The 21698-nt window shown below is 33.6% G+C and overlaps 1 protein-coding gene across 1 annotated transcript in view; it reads right to left on the reverse strand.

Annotated features, from left to right (window-relative positions):
* Positions 1 to 11167: 11167 nt before the first annotated feature.
* The window catches only part of LOC143242024 (uncharacterized), a 34178-nt gene continuing 23647 nt past the window's right edge, over positions 11168 to 21698 (reverse strand). The window contains exon 4 of the mRNA XM_076485366.1: positions 11168 to 11329. Within this exon, the coding sequence (XP_076341481.1) occupies positions 11168 to 11329 (162 nt within the window). The remainder of the gene's footprint in view (positions 11330 to 21698) is intronic.

The raw sequence follows: 21698 nt of genomic DNA on the forward strand, positions 1-21698 counted from the left end.
TAGAATGTACAAATTTATATCAACTAGGACGTAATTGCACTTTTATGTATATTTCTTACCTCCTGAAGATAGGGGAACGTTTTCCACTGAAACCAGTAGTTTTTGGTACAATTACTTTTAATTTGTTTGTACAATACATGTTTGTGCATTTGAAAACTGATTTTATTATATAGAAACTGATATGGTGATATAAGTTTCAGACTCTATTATTTACCGCCATTGTTCCCATAAAATATTACAATCATAAAAATCTCGTCCACTTAAAACTTAGAATGATTCTTATTTTATATATCTATACTACAAAGCGTCTCTAAGGGCCGAAAACGACCTGTCTCCTAACCTCTTACAACTACGAAGGGTCATTTTTATCATATTCCCACCGAATAAACCACATGCACACCGTCTCGCCATCCCCGAGTAGACTTGTTATTATATACTTATTGTAAGCCTTTATATAGACATTTACAAAACAAATATAAAAACATTCATTTGTCAGTACCGAACACTTACAACCGAGCCTCAACTTTATTCTCAGAATTTCATGTTAATTACAAGTGATCACGCAGCACTCGTTGAGCCTAAGCCTTCTTGTAGTTGAACTTAGTTAAGCCGCAAATTAATCGATGAAGTAAATCGTCTGGCACTACGTGACTCGCTGTAAGTTACACTTCCATAGTTTGTTCTTTAAATAAAAAAGTCAGGCGAATAATACGCTTGTTGCCTTGTTGGTGTTAAATTACCGAAGTATCTAATTTAAAGATAAAAATACCTTAAAATCTCAGATTGAATAGTTGAACGAAAACTAACACTCAACAAGATGGGGCTGAACGTAAACAGATACAATGAAACTATCTATCGTATCTTTCTGTCTACTTGATAATAGGTGTGAACAAAGCTTTCTATCGTATCTTTCTGTCTATTTGATAATAGGTGTGAACAAAGCTTTCTTGTGTATCTTTCTGTCTACTTGATAATAGGTGTGAACAAAGCTTTCTATCGTATCCTTCTGTCTACTTGATAATAGGTGTGAACAAAGCTTTCTTGTGTATCTTCTGTCTACTTGATAATAGGTGTGAACAAAGGTTTCTAGTGTATCTTGCTGTCTATTTGATAATAGGTGTGAACAAAGCTTTCTTGTGTATCTTTCTGTCTACTTGATAATAGGTGTGAACAAAGTTTTCTATCGTATCTTTCTGTCTATTTGATAATAGGTGTGAACAAATCTTTCTATCGTATCTTTCTGTCTACTTGATAATAGGTGTGAACAAAGCTTTCTTGTGTATCTTTCTGTCTACTTGATAATAGGTGTGAACAAAGCTTTCTATCGTATCTTTCTGTCTACTTGATAATAGGTGTGAACAAAGCTTTCTAGTGTATCCTTCTGTCTATTTGATAATAGGTCTGAACAAAGCTTTCTTGTGTATCTTTCTGTCTACTTGATAATAGGTGTGAACAAAGCTTTCTTGTGTATCTTTCTGTCTACTTGATAATAGGTGTGAACAAAGCTTTCTAGTGTATCTTAATGTCTACTTGATAATAGGTGTGAACAAAGCTTTCTATCGTATCTTTCTGTCTATTTGATAATAGGTGTGAATAAAGCTTTCTTGTGTATCTTTCTGTCTATTTGATAACAGGTCTGCACAAAGCTTTTTTGTGTATCTTTCTGTCTACTTGATAATAGGTGTGAACAAAGCTTTCTAGTGTACCTTTCTGTCTACTTGATAATAGGTGTGAACAAAGATTTTTAGTGTATCTTTCTTTCTACTTGATAATAGGTGTGAACAAAGCTTTCTAGTGTATCTTTCTGTCTACTTGATAATAGGTGTGAACAAAGCTTTCTAGTGTATCTTTCTGTCTACTTGATAATAGGTGTGAACAAAGCTTTCTATCGTATCCTTCTGTCTACTTGATAATAGGTGTGAACAAAGCTTTCTAGTGTATCCTTCTGTCTACTTGATAATAGGTGTGAACAAAGCTTTCTTGTGTATCTTTCTGTCTACTTGATAATAGGTGTGAACAAAGTTTTCTAGTGTATCCTTCTGTCTACTTGATAATAGGTGTGAACAAAGCTTTCTATCGTATCTTTCTGTCTATTTGATAATAGGTCTGCACAAAGCTTTCTTGTGTATCTTTCTGTCTACTTGATAATAGGTGTGAACAAAGTTTTCTATCGTATCTTTCTGTCTATTTGATAACAGGTGTGAACAAATCTTTCTATCGTATCTTTCTGTCTACTTGATAATAGGTGTGAACAAAGCTTTCTTGTGTATCTTTCTGTCTACTTGATAATAGGTGTGAACAAAGCTTTCTATCGTATCCTTCTGTCTATTTGATAATAGGTCTGAACAAAGCTTTCTTGTGTATCTAACTGTCTACTTGATAATAGGTGTGAACAAAGGTTTCTAGTGTATCTTGCTGTCTATTTGATAATAGGTGTGAACAAAGCTTTCTTGTGTATCTTTCTGTCTACTTGATAATAGGTGTGAACAAAGTTTTCTATCGTATCTTTCTGTCTATTTGATAATAGGTGTGAACAAAGCTTTCTTGTGTATCTTTCTGTCTACTTGATAATAGGTGTGAACAAAGCTTTCTATCGTATCTTTCTGTCTATTTGATAATAGGTGTGAACAAAGCTTTCTAGTGTATCCTTCTGTCTATTTGATAATAGGTCTGAACAAAGCTTTCTAGTGTATATATCTGTCTACTTGATAATAGGTGTGAACAAAGCTTTCTAGTGTATCTTTCTGTCTACTTGATAATAGGTGTGAACAAAGTTTTCTAGTGTATCTTTCTGTCTACTTGATAATAGGTGTGAACAAAGCTTTCTAGTGTATCTTTCTGTCTACTTGATAATAGGTGTGAACAAAGCTTTCTATCGTATCTTTCTGTCTACTTGATAATAGGTGTGAACAAAGCTTTCTAGTGTATCCTTCTGTCTACTTGATAATAGGTGTGAACAAAGCTTTCTTGTGTATCTTTCTGTCTACTTGATAATAGGTGTGAACAAAGTTTTCTAGTGTATCCTTCTGTCTACTTGATAATAGGTGTGAACAAAGCTTTCTATCGTATCTTTCTGTCTATTTGATAATAGGTGTGAACAAAGCTTTCTTGTGTATCTTTCTGTCTACTTGATAATAGGTGTGAACAAAGTTTTCTATCGTATCTTTCTGTCTATTTGATAACAGGTGTGAACAAATCTTTCTATCGTATCTTTCTGTCTACTTGATAATAGGTGTGAACAAAGCTTTCTTGTGTATCTTTCTGTCTACTTGATAATAGGTGTGAACAAAGCTTTCTATCGTATCTTTCTGTCTACTTGATAATAGGTCTGAACAAAGCTTTCTTGTGTATCTTTCTGTCTACTTGATAATAGGTGTGAACAAAGGTTTCTAGTGTATCTTTCTGTCTATTTGATAATAGGTGTGAACAAAGCTTTCTTGTGTATCTTTCTGTCTACTTGATAATAGGTGTGAACAAAGTTTTCTATCGTATCTTTCTGTCTATTTGATAATAGGTGTGAACAAAGCTTTCTTGTGTATCTTTCTGTCTACTTGATAATAGGTGTGAACAAAGCTTTCTATCGTATCTTTCTGTCTATTTGATAATAGGTGTGAACAAAGCTTTCTAGTGTATCCTTCTGTCTATTTGATAATAGGTCTGAACAAAGCTTTCTTGTGTATCTTTCTGTCTACTTGATAATAGGTGTGAACAAAGCTTTCTTGTGTATCTTTCTGTCTACTTGATAATAGGTGTGAACAAAGCTTTCTAGTGTATCTTTCTGTCTACTTGATAATAGGTGTGAACAAAGCTTTCTAGTGTATCTTTCTGTCTACTTGATAATAGGTGTGAACAAAGCTTTCTAGTGTATCTTTCTGTCTACTTGATAATAGGTGTGAACAAAGCTTTCTAGTGTATCTTTCTGTCTACTTGATAATAGGTGTGAACAAAGTTTTCTAGTGTATCTTTCTGTTTACTTGATAATAGGTGTGAACAAAGTTTTCTAGTGTATCTTTCTGTCTACTTGATAATAGGTGTGAACAAAGGTTTCTAGTGTATCTTTCTGTCTATTTGATAATAGGTGTGAACAAAGCTTTCTAGTGTATCCTTCTGTCTACTTGATAATAGGTGTGAACAAAGCTTTCTTGTGTATCTTTCTGTCTACTTGATAATAGGTGTGAACAAAGCTTTCTTGTGTATCTTTCTGTCTACTTGATAATAGGTGTGAACAAAGCTTTCTTGTGTATCTTTCTGTCTACTTGATAATAGGTGTGAACAAAGCTTTCTAGTGTATCTTTCTGTCTACTTGATAATAGGTGTGAACAAAACTTTCTAGTGTATCTTTCTGTCTACTTGATAATAGGTGTGAACAAAGCTTTCTTGTGTATCTTTCTGTCTACTTGATAATAGGTGTGAACAAAGCTTTCTATCGTATCCTTCTGTCTACTTGATAATAGGTGTGAACAAAGCTTTCTAGTGTATCCTTCTGTCTACTTGATAATAGGTGTGAACAAAGCTTTCTTGTGTATCTTTCTGTCTACTTGATAATAGGTGTGAACAAAGTTTTCTAGTGTATCCTTCTGTCTACTTGATAATAGGTGTGAACAAAGCTTTCTATCGTATCTTTCTGTCTATTTGATAATAGGTCTGCACAAAGCTTTCTTGTGTATCTTTCTGTCTACTTGATAATAGGTGTGAACAAAGTTTTCTATCGTATCTTTCTGTCTATTTGATAACAGGTGTGAACAAATCTTTCTATCGTATCTTTCTGTCTACTTGATAATAGGTGTGAACAAAGCTTTCTTGTGTATCTTTCTGTCTACTTGATAATAGGTGTGAACAAAGCTTTCTATCGTATCCTTCTGTCTATTTGATAATAGGTCTGAACAAAGCTTTCTTGTGTATCTAACTGTCTACTTGATAATAGGTGTGAACAAAGGTTTCTAGTGTATCTTGCTGTCTATTTGATAATAGGTGTGAACAAAGCTTTCTTGTGTATCTTTCTGTCTACTTGATAATAGGTGTGAACAAAGTTTTCTATCGTATCTTTCTGTCTATTTGATAATAGGTGTGAACAAAGCTTTCTTGTGTATCTTTCTGTCTACTTGATAATAGGTGTGAACAAAGCTTTCTATCGTATCTTTCTGTCTATTTGATAACAGGTGTGAACAAAGCTTTCTAGTGTATCCTTCTGTCTATTTGATAATAGGTCTGAACAAAGCTTTCTTGTGTATCTTTCTGTCTACTTGATAATAGGTGTGAACAAAGCTTTCTTGTGTATCTTTCTGTCTACTTGATAATAGGTGTGAACAAAGCTTTCTAGTGTATCTTTCTGTCTACTTGATAATAGGTGTGAACAAAGCTTTCTAGTGTATCTTTCTGTCTACTTGATAATAGGTGTGAACAAAGCTTTCTAGTGTATATATCTGTCTACTTGATAATAGGTGTGAACAAAGCTTTCTAGTGTATCTTTCTGTCTACTTGATAATAGGTGTGAACAAAGTTTTCTAGTGTATCTTTCTGTTTACTTGATAATATGTGTGAACAAAGTTTTCTAGTGTATCTTTCTGTCTACTTGATAATAGGTGTGAACAAAGGTTTCTAGTGTATCTTTCTGTCTATTTGATAACAGGTGTGAACAAAGCTTTCTAGTGTATCCTTCTGTCTATTTGATAATAGGTCTGAACAAAGCTTTCTTGTGTATCTTTCTGTCTACTTGATAATAGGTGTGAACAAAGCTTTCTTGTGTATCTTTCTGTCTACTTGATAATAGGTGTGAACAAAGCTTTCTTGTGTATCTTTCTGTCTACTTGATAATAGGTGTGAACAAAGCTTTCTAGTGTATCTTTCTGTCTACTTGATAATAGGTGTGAGCAAAACTTTCTAGTGTATCTTTCTGTCTACTTGATAATAGGTGTGAACAAAGCTTTCTAGTGTATCTTTCTGTCTACTTGATAATAGGTGTGAACAAAGCTTTCTAGTGTATCTTTCTGTCTACTTGATAATAGGTGTGAACAAAGCTTTCTTGTGTATCTTTCTGTCTACTTGATAATAGGTGTGAACAAAGCTTTCTATCGTATCCTTCTGTCTACTTGATAATAGGTGTGAACAAAGTTTTCTAGTGTATCCTTCTGTCTACTTGATAATAGGTGTGAACAAAGCTTTCTTGTGTATCTTTCTGTCTACTTGATAATAGGTGTGAACAAAGGTTTCTAGTGTATCCTTCTGTCTACTTGATAATAGGTGTGAACAAAGCTTTCTATCGTATCTTTCTGTCTATTTGATAATAGGTCTGCACAAAGCTTTCTTGTGTATCTTTCTGTCTACTTGATAATAGGTGTGAACAAAGCTTTCTTGTGTATCTTTCTGTCTACTTGATAATAGGTGTGAACAAAGCTTTCTAGTGTATCTTTCTGTCTACTTGATAATAGGTGTGAACAAAGCTTTCTATCGTATCTTTCTGTCTATTTGATAACAGGTGTGAACAAAGCTTTCTAGTGTATCCTTCTGTCTATTTGATAATAGGTCTGAACAAAGCTTTCTTGTGTATCTTTCTGTCTACTTGATAATAGGTGTGAACAAAGTTTTCTATCGTATCTTTCTGTCTATTTGATAACAGGTGTGAACAAATCTTTCTATCGTATCTTTCTGTGTACTTGATAATAGGTGTGAACAAAGCTTTCTTGTATATCTTTCTGTCTACTTGATAATAGGTGTGAACAAAGCTTTCTATCGTATCTTTCTGTCTATTTGATAACAGGTGTGAACAAAGCTTTCTAGTGTATCCTTCTGTCTATTTGTTAATAGGTCTGAACAAAGCTTTCTTGTGTATCTTTCTGTCTACTTGATAATAGGTGTGAACAAAGCTTTCTTGTGTATCTTTCTGTCTACTTGATAATAGGTGTGAACAAAGCTTTCTAGTTTATCTTTCTGTCTACTTGATAATAGGTGTGAACAAAGCTTTCTAGTGTATCTTTCTGTTTACTTGATAATAGGTGTGAACAAAGCTTTCTTGTGTATCTTTCTGTCTACTTGATAATAGGTGTGAACAAAGCTTTCTTGTGTATCTTTCTGTCTACTTGATAATAGGTGTGAACAAAGCTTTCTAGTTTATCTTTCTGTCTACTTGATAATAGGTGTGAACAAAGCTTTCTAGTGTATCTTTCTGTTTACTTGATAATAGGTGTGAACAAAGCTTTCTAGTGTATCCTTCTGTCCACTTGATAATAGGTGTGAACAAAGCTTTCTATCGTATCTTTCTGTCTATTTGATAATAGGTCTGCACAAAGCTTTTTTGTGTATCTTTCTGTCTACTTGATAATAGGTGTGAACAAAGCTTTCTAGTGTATATATCTGTCTACTTGATAATAGGTGTGAACAAAGCTTTCTTGTGTATCTTTCTGTCTACTTGATAATAGGTGTGAACAAAGTTTTCTAGTGTATCTTTCTGTTTACTTGATAATATGTGTGAACAAAGTTTTCTAGTGTATCTTTCTGTCTACTTGATAATAGGTGTGAACAAAGCTTTCTATCGTATCTTTCTGTCTATTTGATAATAGGTGTGAACAAAGCTTTCTCGTGTATCTTTCTGTCTACTTGATAATAGGTGTGAACAAAGATTTCTATTTTATCCTTGTGACTATCTGCTTATCCCGTTGTAACTTCAAAAGTTCATGCTTGTTGATAACCATGTTGTTTACCCACATTTACTTATCTCTGTCAGTATTATACCTACCAAACTATTTTGACTTCATTTTTGTCAGTCATTCTTTAACTTCTCAAATCCAGTGATCTATTGTGTTTAGAAAGATGAAGTAAAGTGATGTTTGATCATCGATAGTTAACCAAAGATCTATTAACGGAGCCCATACATACTTCTCTGTTTTATACAAGTTTTCTAAAGTATTTGTGCACCAACTGCTTGATAGGTCCATGACCTTGCTGACTACACGGCACTTAAGAGTGGACTGAGCTGTCGGGAGATCATGAAACCCCTTTGTTTCATTTGTGAAGTGTACAGGTCGTACTGGTATATATATATTATACGTTTTGCAATAATTAGCGCAAGAGCTTGCTCAGGTATTTTTCAGGAAACCTCCACGTCTTTGGTATCCCAAAGAATCCCATGCTGTTTTATTATCCCATCCCCAAATATGCCCCCGAGGGTACCTAATAACGTAGTCTCACAAAGTTATCCCTCAATAGTGAAACTATTTCTATTAACGTGACCGTATTTTATTTAGAGCACGAGTGAGTCATATGTTTAATTAATTAAGTGTAATTCTGAGGATACTTGTCAAGGAAAACGTGTCACCGTGATGCAGAATCGCATCGCCTGTTACGTTAAACAAAACTTCGTAGATTTGTCACAGAAACGTGTCAATGTGACGCGATAACGTGTCATCTTTCTTATAATAGGAATGTGAAAGTCGTTCTCTTCTGTCATACTAGCCATTATAGTTTGTTCGTCTTTTGAATTTCGTGCAAAGCTACACGAGGACTATCTGCTATAGCTATCCCTAATTTATCAGTGTAAGACTAAAGGGTGTGTGTCGTTTTTCTTATAACGAAGCGACATCGGGCTATCTGCTGTGTCCACCGAAAGGAATCGAGCCTCTGATTTTAGCGTGGTAAATCTGTAAACTAATCGCTGTTCCAGCGGGGGAACAAGACTAAAGGGAAGGCAGCTAGTAATCACCACCCACCGCCAAGTCTTGAGCTACTCTTTAAACAATGAATAGTGGGATTGACCATCACTTTACAACACACCATGGCTGTAATGGTGAGCATGTTTGGTGTGACAGGATTCGAAGCCGCGACCCTAATATTACGAGTCGAGGCCCTAACCACCTGGCTATGGCGGGACTAGTCATTATTTAACTTGTATATTCAAACATCTCTTCAACTTTTATCAATCAAATCGAACGTATCATAGCAAATGGCTCAAGTTATTCTGGTAAAGATAGAATATGGCCAAATATTAAGCTAAGTTTGGTTTGTTTGAGATTTTCGCGCAAACCTATACGAGGGCTATCTGCGCTAGCCATTCCTAATTTAGCAGTACAAGACTAGAGGGAAAGCAGCTAGTCATCACCATCCACCGTTACATTATAACACCCCCAAGGCTGAAAGGGTGATCATATTTGATGTGACGGGGATTAGAACCCGGAACCCTCAAATTACGAGTCGAGTGCCTTAACCACCTGGCCATGCCGAGTCACTAAAAATAAGTAGAAAATAATGAGAACAGATATGAAAAATAAACTATGTCCTCTTGAATTGCCTTGTCCGTTTAGAAATTCAACTACAAAGTTTTCATCGTTTGAAAAATTCCTCTAACGAAGCCATTTATAGAAAAAAAACTTCAGAAAAACTCACCAATCGTTCATTTTTTAATAATTTAATATCCCGAAGGAGGGAAATTTCATTTTTTGAATACTTGTTCAACTTACAGCGTCTGGTGAATTGTAAGATAAGTTCAATTAACACGAATATTATGCAGACGAGGGATGCGAGCGCCCTCTATTAATAACTAAGTATAGTACAAGGATTAATTATGTGTGTATACCAAAACCTCTGTTATATGGAAAAGGTTCATGAATATTGACACTTTAAGATAGAAAACAATTGTATTAACAGATAAAAACTGTTACAATCTATCTTCAGTTTGTGAGGTACTCAAGCAATGGAAAACTGTTATTAATTATAATGTATCTCAGAACGACTGTTATGGGTATTAACACTTTTATTTGTAAGCAGCGAACAACGTTTCGACCTACCAAAGTCATCTTCAGCTTAACAAAAAGGTCGAAACGTTGTTCGCTGCTTATAAATAAAAGTGTTAATACCTATAACAGTCGTTCTGAGATACATTTTTATTTCAAGTGGGTTTCTTCACCAAGTGTTACTAACTTTAACAATCTCTGAGGGAGTCTTTTCATTGTAAACTCGTGGATTATTGTCTAAATAGTCTCGGAACTCAGTATTACTGGTTTTATGTTGTAACTTAAACGTTATTGTATCATTAAGTTAACTGTTAATCTGATCTTAGACTTGTTTATTTTGTGAACATAAAAGATTAATTATTAGTGCTTCCTGTTTTCGGATAACACTTATCATCTTACCCTAGTGGTCATCCTTTAAATTAGAGTTAGAAGAAGAAACCCTAGTTTCACAGAATACGCTTATGTTAGCACGCGGTTGACTTCACGCAGATTTCTGTCGCCGGCCACGTTAAAGCGTCACATACCGTGCCCTCACGCTACGTCAACTCGAAAGGCAAACTCACTTAACGTATTCACAGTATGGCTGCACGCGGTGGTTCGTGACTCGCTCAACTCTTGACATGCGGGGTCTGGGCGATCAATTGGAAGAACCTACATCAGAGATCTTACCAGAGTAGGGAGATGTTAAGATAGAATAACGTATATAATGTAGAAACAAACGTTCAACCACACATTAAAAAAGAAAACGAGTCGTATTCCTCTGATGAATACGGCGCCTGATGTTCGCTTGCACAAACAACCAATCCCATCAGTGGGTGGTACTGGATACCCTGGAAAAGTGTTTTTGTGCAGAAGTTCGCCAGACAAAACAATGAACTTGATTCTCGGATAATGGCGTTGGCTGTACATATTAACTGGATGGTAAATCCACATAGATCACTAGTGAATTTATAATGCTATCAAATAATTGCCTATACATTGGTCACAAAGTAAATGTGTTAGGGTAACAATTATGTATATTCATTTTTTTTCTTTAATTTGCGTGAACGAGATAATTACTTTCAACTTCGGATTAATAAATAAACGGCACTAACAAATTTAAAATAATACGCAATTATTAACTTCTCTTATAATCACAGTGGTATGCCTGTGGGCTAACATCTCTAAAATCCGGGTTTCGATACTCATCATACAAACAATCTCTCATGAACAAGGACTAACCAATAATAACAACCTAACTTAAGTATACCTTCACACTACTGACATGGTGTACAGATACTTAAAGAAACGGCATCACTGATCGTCGTTTCGGTAGAACAGAATTTTGTATACTAAGAAGGAACAACCACGTAAATTATTAAGGAGGAAGACAAACTTGCTCTTTGTGGATACACACGGCACGAGATTTAAGTTATATTCTGCACGTGTGGGCCGGACGACAACGCTTACCTTTCTCTAGTATCCAGTCCTCGTCTCGAAGGCGTAAAGTCCTCATTTGTTATGCCATAACTTTTGTTATTTTCTTGTCTAAAAACGACCTCTTGCCAACAACCACCTCGATCGGAAGCCTGAGCTAACCGAGAGCCACGAGGTCGCTGTAAGAGTGCCTACACATAGGAGTGCGTGTGGTTCTCTTACCCAATCAATAAGCTCTCTCATATTGGACGCAACCAATACGAACTTCGGAAGAGGGAGTGGAAGGCTTGTACTTAAATAACCGTGTTTGTTTTCATGTTGTTCATGTATAACATTAAAACTAACCGTGTTTGTTTTCATGTTGTTCATGTATAACATTAAAACTAAACGTGTTGTTTTCATGTTGTTCATGTATAACATTAAAACTAAACGTGTTTGTTTTCATGTTGTTCATGTATAACATTAAAAGTAAACGTGTTTGTTTTCATGTTGTTCATGTATAACATTAAAACTAAACGTGTTGTTTTTATGTTGTTCATGTACAACATTAAAACTAACCGTGTTTGTTTTCCTGTTGTTGATGTATAACATTAAAAGTAAACGTGTTTATTTTTATGTTGTTGATGTATAACATTAAAAATAAACGTGTTGTTTTTATGTTGTTCATGTATAACATTTAAAACTAACCGTGTTTGTTTTCCTGTTGTTGATGTATAACATTAAAACTAACCGTGTTTGTTTTTATGTTGTTGATGTATAACATGCAAAATAAACGTGTTGTTTTTATGTTGTTTATGTATAACATTTAAAACTAACCGTGTTTGTTTTCCTGTTGTTGATGTATAACATTAAAACTAACCGTGTTTGTTTTTATATTGTTGATGTATAACATGCAAAATAAACGTGTTGTTTTTATGTTGTTCATGTATAACATTTAAAACTAACCGTGTTTGTTTTTATGTTGTTCATGCATAACATTAAAACTAACCGTGTTTGTTTTCCTGTTGTTGATGTATAACATTAAAACTAAACGTGTTTATTTTTATGTTGTTGATGTATAACATGCAAAATAAACGTGTTGTTTTTATGTTGTTCATGTATAACATTTAAAACTAACCGTGTATGTTTTTCTGTTGTTGATGTATAACATTAAAACTAAACGTGTTTGCTTTTACGTTGTTCATGTATAACATTTAAAACTAACCGTGTTTGTTTTCCTGTTGTTGATGTATAACATTAAAACTAAACGTGTTTGTTTTTATGTTGTTGATGTATAACATTAAAACTAAACGTGTATGTTTTTACGTTGTTGATGTATAACATGCAAACTAAACGTGTTGTTTTTATGTTGTTGATGTAAAACATTTAAACCAAACGTGTTTGTTTTTTAGTTGTTGATGTATAACATTAAAACTAAAGTGTTGTTTTTATGTTGTTGATGTAAAACATTAAAACTAAACGTGTTGATTTTATGTTGTTGATGTAAAACATTAAAACTAAATGTGTTTGTTTTTATGTTGTTGATGTATAACATTAAAACTAAACGTGTTGTTTTTATGTTGTTGATGTAAAACATTAAAACTAAATGTGTTTGTTTTTATGTTGTTGATGTATAACATTAAAACTAAACGTGTATGTTTTATCTTGTTGATGTATAACATGCAAACTAAACGTGTTGTTTTTATGTTGTTGATGTATAACATTAAAACTAAACGTGTATGTTTTTACGTTGTTGATGTATAACATGCAAACTAAACGTGTTGTTTTTATGTTGTTGATGTAAAACATTTAAACCAAACGTGTTTGTTTTTTTAGTTGTTGATGTATAACATTAAAACTAAAGTGTTGTTTTTATGTTGTTGATGTAAAACATTAAAACTAAACGTGTTGTTTTTATGTTGTTGATGTAAAACATTAAAACTAAATGTGTTTGTTTTTATGTTGTTGATGTATAACATTAAAACTAAACGTGTTGTTTTATGTTGTTGATGTAAAACATTAAAACTAAATGTGTTTGTTTTTATGTTGTTGATGTATAACATTAAAACTAAACGTGTATGTTTTATCTTGTTGATGTATAACATGCAAACTAAACGTGTTGTTTTTATGTTGTTGATGTAAAACATTAAAACCAAATGTGTTTGTTTTTTTAGTTGTTGATGTATAACATTAAAACTAAAGTGTTGTTTTTATGCTGTTGATGTAAAACATTAAAACTAAATGTGTTGTTTTTATGTTGTTAGTGTAAAACATTAAAACTAAACGTGTTGTTTTTATGTTGTTGATGTAAAACATTAAAACTAAATGTGTTTGTTTTTATGTTGTTGATGTATAACATTAAAACTAAACGTTTTGTTTTTACGTTGTTGATGTCGTTTTTTTTTAAGTTCGCGCACAGCTACACAAGGGCTATCTGTGCTAGCCGTCCCTAATTCAGCAGTGTAAGACTAGAGAGAAGGCAGCTAGTCATCATCACCCACCGCCAACTCTTGGGCTACTCTTTAACCGTCACATTATAACGCCCCGCGGCTTTTTTTGAAAGGGCGAGCATGTTTGGTGTGACGAGGATTCGAACCTGGGACCCTAACCACCTGGCCATGCCTGCCGAAATCAAATGTGACGTTAAATTTCCATAACATTTTGTTCCATTTGTTATGGCACGTACAAGACTATTCTTACAATTATATAAGATATATCATTAGGACAATCTGTACAGATATAAAACACCTTTCAATAGAAGTTACACACAGTTCACAAACGTTTCTGTTAATTGAACGATATTCGACTTCATCAACAATTAACGTAATTAACAGTGAAGACAGCTCAGATATGTCGTCCATCTCTTGGATGAATCAAGACGCCACATTTTAAGGCAGCCGTTACATTTCCACGGTTGAAGATTCTTAAAATTAATCCATTAATCACTTTTGTTGTTGTTGAATTTCATACAAAACTACTCGACGGTTACCTGCGCTGTCTGTCACTAATTTTGAAGTTATCGGGTAAGCAACAACACATACTCTTGGGTTAATGTTTACCAATGACTAGTGGGTATTGACCGACACACTATAATATCCCAACAGCTTAAAGGACAAGCATGGGCAATATATAGGTGATTGACAAAATTGTCTGTTTTGGGTGAAGAAAAAAAATTATCGAATATATATATATATTTGTGAGAAACAAACACCTGGATATGCGCATTTTGTAACACGTCCCTTATGAGCCAAGTACCTGCATGGCAATGTGGATAAGGCACTCGAATCGTAATCTGAGGGTCACGGGTTCGAATCTCCGTCAAACCAAACATGATCGCCTTTTCAGCCGCGAGGGCGTTATAATGTAACGGTCAATCCCACTATTCGTTGGTAAAAGAGTAGCCCAAGAGTTGGCGGTAGGTGGTGATGACTAGTTACTTACACATAGACTAGCTCTCGTGTTACACTGCTAAATTAGAGACGGCTAGCCCAGATAGTCCTCGTGTAGCTTTGCTCGAAATTCAAAACAAACCAAATCCTCATGAGCCAAGCTGTTGAATACTAAAAGTTGGTTGAAACTGGAAACACCGGAAGAGGTTGGTTTTGAATGTATCTTTTCAAGACAAGGTTTTATTTGTTAACTGATACATTTTTAAATAAAATACAACATCCTTAAGTCTCCGTACCAGCTGGTACTAAGGTCTACCTGCTGGTAGTAAATTCAGTATATATTACTAAAGAGACATTCTGATAATTGTTAATTAACAGATTACCAGCCTTTTATGTGTCTGCTATCACCTTTTATTTTTAGCTTTGAATTTTAATACGAACGATTTCTCCTATGATACCGTATGGAAGGTGGAAGCATTACGATAGTCAGCAGTGGGATAAGTAGACAGGGACACTTTGAAAGCAGCTACAGACTTAATATTATACTCGGCTTGCTTCACAGTATCTACCAACGTTGTTCTAACTGGTTCCTGAATACTTCTGTGTTTCATTTGAAGACTTATATGTGTCTCGTTCTTGGCCATGAAGCTCGTGATGCGCTGACGGATGTCAATCACCTCACAACTTAATATTACTTTTCGCAGCCTCAACGATAAAACGATGCGGTAAATGTTTTCATTATAGCCAATGGAAATGTAAAAAAACAAACAAGACCAGTTTAAATTAAGAAAAAACGGATTAGATAATTGTTTGTTTGTTTCTACAAAAATGTCCCCCACTGGTACGTGAGGGGTCTGTAAAATGTATTAAAACTAATGATGTCTGTATTAGCTTACGGCACACACGTGTTGCTGTGAGTAGAAATAAAGCAAACTCATTCCATCGATCAAAGTTAAAGCTGAAGCCACAGGCTACTAAGAAAGTACGAAAAAACTACAAACTCAAGCGTGGAAAAAACTTTTAAAAAGTTTTATAATGAAGGCATGATTGTGCTGAGCGTTATTCTCTTAGCCCAAAATACAATTTGTTCAGAACAGGTGTGGAAAAGAGATAAATAGGATCTAATCTTTTTGTGGAAAAATACCATTGTGAAACATGACTTATTTAATTGACAATATCTCCTTGTCTGGTACCATTGTGAAACATGACTTATTTAATTGACAATATCTCCTTGTCTGGTACCATTGTGAAACATGACTTATTTAATTGACAATATCTCCTTGTCTGGTACCATTGTGAAACATGACTTATTTAATTGACAATATCACCTTGTCTGGTACCATTGTGAAAGATGACTTATTTAATTGTCAATATCTCCTTGTCTGGTACCATTGTGAAACATGACTTATTTAATTGACAATATCTCCTTGTCTGGTACCATTGTGAAACACGACCTATTTAATTGACAATATATCCTTGTTTGGTACCATTGTGAAACATGACTTATTTAATTGACAATATCACCTTGTCTGGTACCATTGTGAAACATGACTTATTTAATTGACAATATCACCTTGTCTGGTACCATTGTGAAACATGACTTATTTAATTGACAACATCACCTTGTCTGGTACCATTGTGAAACATGACTTATTTAATTGACAATATCTCCTTGTCTGGTACCATTGTGAAACATGACTTATTTAATTGACAATATCACCTTGTCTGGTACCATTGTGAAATATGACTTATTTAATTGACAATATCTCCTTGTCTGGTACCATTGTGAAACATGACTTATTTAATTGACAATATCTCCTTGTCTGGTACCATTGTGAAACATGACTTATTTAATTGACAATATCACCTTGTCTGGTACCATTGTGAAACATGACTTATTTAATTGTCAATATCTCCTTGTCTGGTACCATTGTGAAACACTACTTATTTAATTGACAATATCTCCTTGTCTGGTACCATTGTGAAACACGACTTATTTAATTGACAATATCACCTTGTCTGGTACCATTGTGAAGCATGACTTATTTAATTGACAATATCTCCTTGTCTGGTACCATTGTGAAACACGACTTATTTAATTGACAATATCACCTTGTCTGGTACCATTGTGAAGCATGACTTATTTAATTGACAATATCACCTTGTCTGGTACCATTGTGAAACATGACTTATTTAATTGACAATATCTCCTTGTCTGGTACCATTGTGAAACATGACTTATTTAATTGACAATATCACCTTGTCTGGTACCATTGTGAAACATGACTTATTCAATTGTCAATATCTCCTTGTCTGGTACCATTGTGAAACATGACTTATTTAATTGACAATATCACCTTGTCTGGTACCATTGTGAAACATGACTTATTTAATTGTCAATATCTCCTTGTCTGGTACCATTGTGAAACATGACTTATTTAATTGACAATATCTCCTTGTCTGGTACCATTGTGAAACACGACCTATTTAATTAACAATATATCCTTGTCTGGTACCATTGTGAAACATGACTTATTTAATTGACAATATCACCTTGTCTGGTACCATTGTGAAACATGACTTATTTAATTGACAATATCACCTTGTCTGGTACCATTGTGAAACATGACTTATTTAATTGACAATATCTCCTTGTCTGGTACCATTGTGAAACATGACTTATTTAATTGACAATATCTCCTTGTCTGGTACCATTGTGAAACATGACTTATTTAATTGACAATATCACATTGTCTGGTACCATTGTGAAATATGACTTATTTAATTGACAATATCTCCTTGTCTGGTACCATTGTGAAACATGACTTATTTAATTGACAATATCTCCTTGTCTGGTACCATTGTGAAACATGACTTATTTAATTGACAATATCACCTTGTCTGGTACCATTGTGAAACATGACTTATTTAATTGTCAATATCTCCTTGTCTGGTACCATTGTGAAACACTACTTATTTAATTGACAATATCTCCTTGTCTGGTACCATTGTGAAACACGACTTATTTAATTGACAATATCACCTTGTCTGGTACCATTGTGAAGCATGACTTATTTAATTGACAATATCACCTTGTCTGGTACCATTGTGAAACATGACTTATTTAATTGTCAATATCTCCTTGTCTGGTACCATTGTGAAACATGACTTATTTAATTGACAATATCTCCTTGTCTGGTACCATTGTGAAACATGACTTATTTAATTGACAATATCTCCTTGTCTGGTACCATTGTGAAACATGACTTATTTAATTGACAATATCTCCTTGTCTGGTACCATTGTGAAACATGACTTATTTAATTGTCAATATCTCCTTGTCTGGTACCATTGTGAAACATGACTTATTTAATTGACAATATCTCCTTGTCTGGTACCATTGTGAAACATGACTTATTTAATTGACAATATCCCCTTGTCTGGTACCATTGTGAAACATGACTTATTTAATTGAATATCACCTTGTTTGGTACCATTGTGAAACATGACTTATTTAATTGACAATATCCCCTTGTCTGGTACCATTGTGAAACATGACTTATTTAATTGACAATATCTCCTTGTCTGGTACCATTGTGAAATACGACTTATTTAATTGACAATATCCCCTTGTCTGGTACCATTGTGAAACATGACTTATTTAATTGACAATATCACCTTGTCTGGTACCATTGTGAAACACGACTTATTTAATTGACAATATCCCCTTGTCTGGTACCATTGTGAAACATGACTTATTTAATTGACAATATCTCCTTGTCTGGTACCATTGTGAAATACGACTTATTTAATTGACAATATCCCCTTGTCTGGTACCATTGTGAAACATGACTTATTTAATTGACAATATCCCCTTGTCTGGTACCATTGTGAAATACGACTTATTTAATTGACAATATCCCCTTGTCTGGTACCATTGTGAAACATGACTTATTTAATTGACAATATCACCTTGTCTGGTACCATTGTGAAACACGACTTATTTAATTGACAATATCCCCTTGTCTGGTACCATTGTGAAACATGACTTATTTAATTGACAATATCACCTTGTCTGGTACCATTGTGAAACACGACTTATTTAATTGACAATATCCCCTTGTCTGGTACCATTGTGAAACATGACTTATTTAATTGACAATATCTCCTTGTCTGGTACCATTGTGAAATACGACTTATTTAATTGTCAATATCTCCTTGTCTGGTACCATTGTGAAACATATTGTAAATTACATTACTTAAGCCACTGTGATACAATTTTTTTGAACTCATACCTCTACACTGTCTTTGAACACGACATCTTAATTGACTCACTATCTGAACATACTTTAAAAACAAATTAAGAAAAGTCCATACACCAAAGACAACATGTACATTACAGCTTTGGAAAAAGCTAAAAAATGTCATAACCTCTATCTGGCAAAGGTATTTTTTTTGTATTAATGAGATTTTTCTTTGATTTGCTCTCCTGATGTTCTGTCACGTTTCCATGGTAACGAGACGATGGAAGACAGACGTGCCTATATATATATATATATATATATATTATATTATATATACTCAGCCTCACATCTTCACGAAGGCTGTCAACAGCAATGCTATACATGAAAAACGCACCTAATGATTTTTAAATTTTTCAAGATTTGCTGGTGAAAACTAACCTAAAGGGTTATATATTATTGTCCCGAATTCCATACCTAGAAGTTACCAAGAAACGACAGTTTAACAAAACACAACACACACATACGACTTCTTTATTTCTCAATGCACTGCGACAAAACAACTGTTCTCTTGGGAATGAATAAAATATCTTGCTGGATTTATTAGAGCAGTTTTCCTTGTCAATCTGCAGGTAAACTACACGTATATCATCTCCCTAATATAAAATAAAAATTATTTGTTTCTGTGTCGAATCTTTGAGCTTTTGCTGCGAATTTCAGTTTCATCACGAGAAAAAAATAATCATTTTGTAGTTTTTACTGCATACAATACTGACTACTTCATACTGCTTGCTGATACTTCTCAAAGTGATAGAGTTTATATATATATACTGACTACTTCATACTGCTTGCTGATACTTCTCAAAGTGATAGAGTTTATAAATATATATACTGACTACTTCATACTGCTTGCTGATACTTCTCAAAGTGATAGAGTTTATATATATATACTGACTACTTCATACTGCTTGCTGATACTTCTCAAAGTGATAGAGTTTATATATATATACTGACTACTTCATACTGCTTGCTGATACTTCTCAAAGTGATAGAGTTTATATATATATATATACTGACTACTTCATACTGCTTGCTGATACTTCTCAAAGTGATAGAGTTTATATATATATATACTGACTACTTCATACTGCTTGCTGATACTTCTCAAAGTGATAGAGTTTATATATATATACTGACTACTTCATACTGCTTGCTGATACTTCTCAAAGTGATAGAGTTTATATATATATACTGACTACTTCATACTGCTTGCTGATACTTCTCAAAGTGATAGAGTTTATATATATATACTGACTACTTCATACTGCTTGCTGATGCTTCTCAAAGTGATAGAGTTTATATATATATATATACTTCATACTGCTTGCTGACTTCATACTGCTTTGATGCTTGCTGATACTTCTCAAAGTAATAGAGTTTATATATATATACTGACTACTTCATACTGCTTGCTGATACTTCTCAAAGTGATAGAGTTTATATATATATATACTGACTACTTCATACTGCTTGCTGATACTTCTCAAAGTGATAGAGTTTATATATATATACTGACTACTTCATACTGCTTGCTGATACTTCTCAAAGTGATAGAGTTTATATATATATACTGACTACTTCATACTGCTTGCTGATACTTCTCAAAGTGATAGAGTTTATATATATATACTGACTACTTCATACTGCTTGCTGATACTTCTCAAAGTGATAGAGTTTATATATATATACTGACTACTTCATACTGCTTGCTGATACTTCTCAAAGTGATAGAGTTTATATATATATATACTGACTACTTCATACTGCTTGCTGATACTTCTCAAAGTGATAGAGTTTATATATATATACTGACTACTTCATACTGCTTGCTGATACTTCTCAAAGTGATAGAGTTTATATATATATATACTGACTACTTCATACTGCTTGCTGATACTTCTCAAAGTGATAGAGTTTATATATATATACTGACTACTTCATACTGCTTGCTGATACTTCTCAAAGTGATAGAGTTTATATATATATATACTACTTCATACTGCTTGCTGACTTCTCACTTCATACTGCTTGCTGATACTTCTCAAAGTGATAGAGTTTATATATATATACTGACTACTTCATACTGCTTGCTGATACTTCTCAAAGTGATAGAGTTTATATATATATATACTGACTACTTCATACTGCTTGCTGATACTTCTCAAAGTGATAGAGTTTATATATATATATACTGACTACTTCATACTGCTTGCTGATACTTCTCAAAGTGATAGAGTTTATATATATATACTGACTACTTCATACTGCTTGCTGATACTTCTCAAAGTGATAGAGTTTATATATATATACTGACTACTTCATACTGCTTGCTGATACTTCTCAAAGTGATAGAGTTTATATATATATATACTGACTACTTCATACTGCTTGCTGATACTTCTCAAAGTGATAGAGTTTATATATATATACTGACTACTTCATACTGCTTGCTGATACTTCTCAAAGTGATAGAGTTTATATATATATACTGACTACTTCATACTGCTTGCTGATACTTCTCAAAGTGATAGAGTTTATATATATATACTGACTACTTCATACTGCTTGCTGATACTTCTCAAAGTGATTGAGTTTATATATATATACTGACTACTTCATACTGCTTGCTGATACTTCTCAAAGTGATAGAGTTTATATATATACTGACTACTTCATACTGCTTGCTGATACTTCTCAAAGTGATAGGGTTTATATATATATACTGACTACTTCATACTGCTTGCTGATACTTCTCAAAGTGATAGAGTTTATATATATATACTGACTACTTCATACTGCTTTGCTGATACTTCTCAAAGTGATAGAGTTTATATATATATACTGACTACTTCATACTGCTTGCTGATACTTCTCAAAGTGATAGAGTTTAT

This window comes from Tachypleus tridentatus, unplaced genomic scaffold, assembly GCF_004210375.1.
Source record: "Tachypleus tridentatus isolate NWPU-2018 unplaced genomic scaffold, ASM421037v1 Hic_cluster_1, whole genome shotgun sequence".
In the NCBI taxonomy this organism is placed as follows: domain Eukaryota; kingdom Metazoa; phylum Arthropoda; class Merostomata; order Xiphosura; family Limulidae; genus Tachypleus; species Tachypleus tridentatus.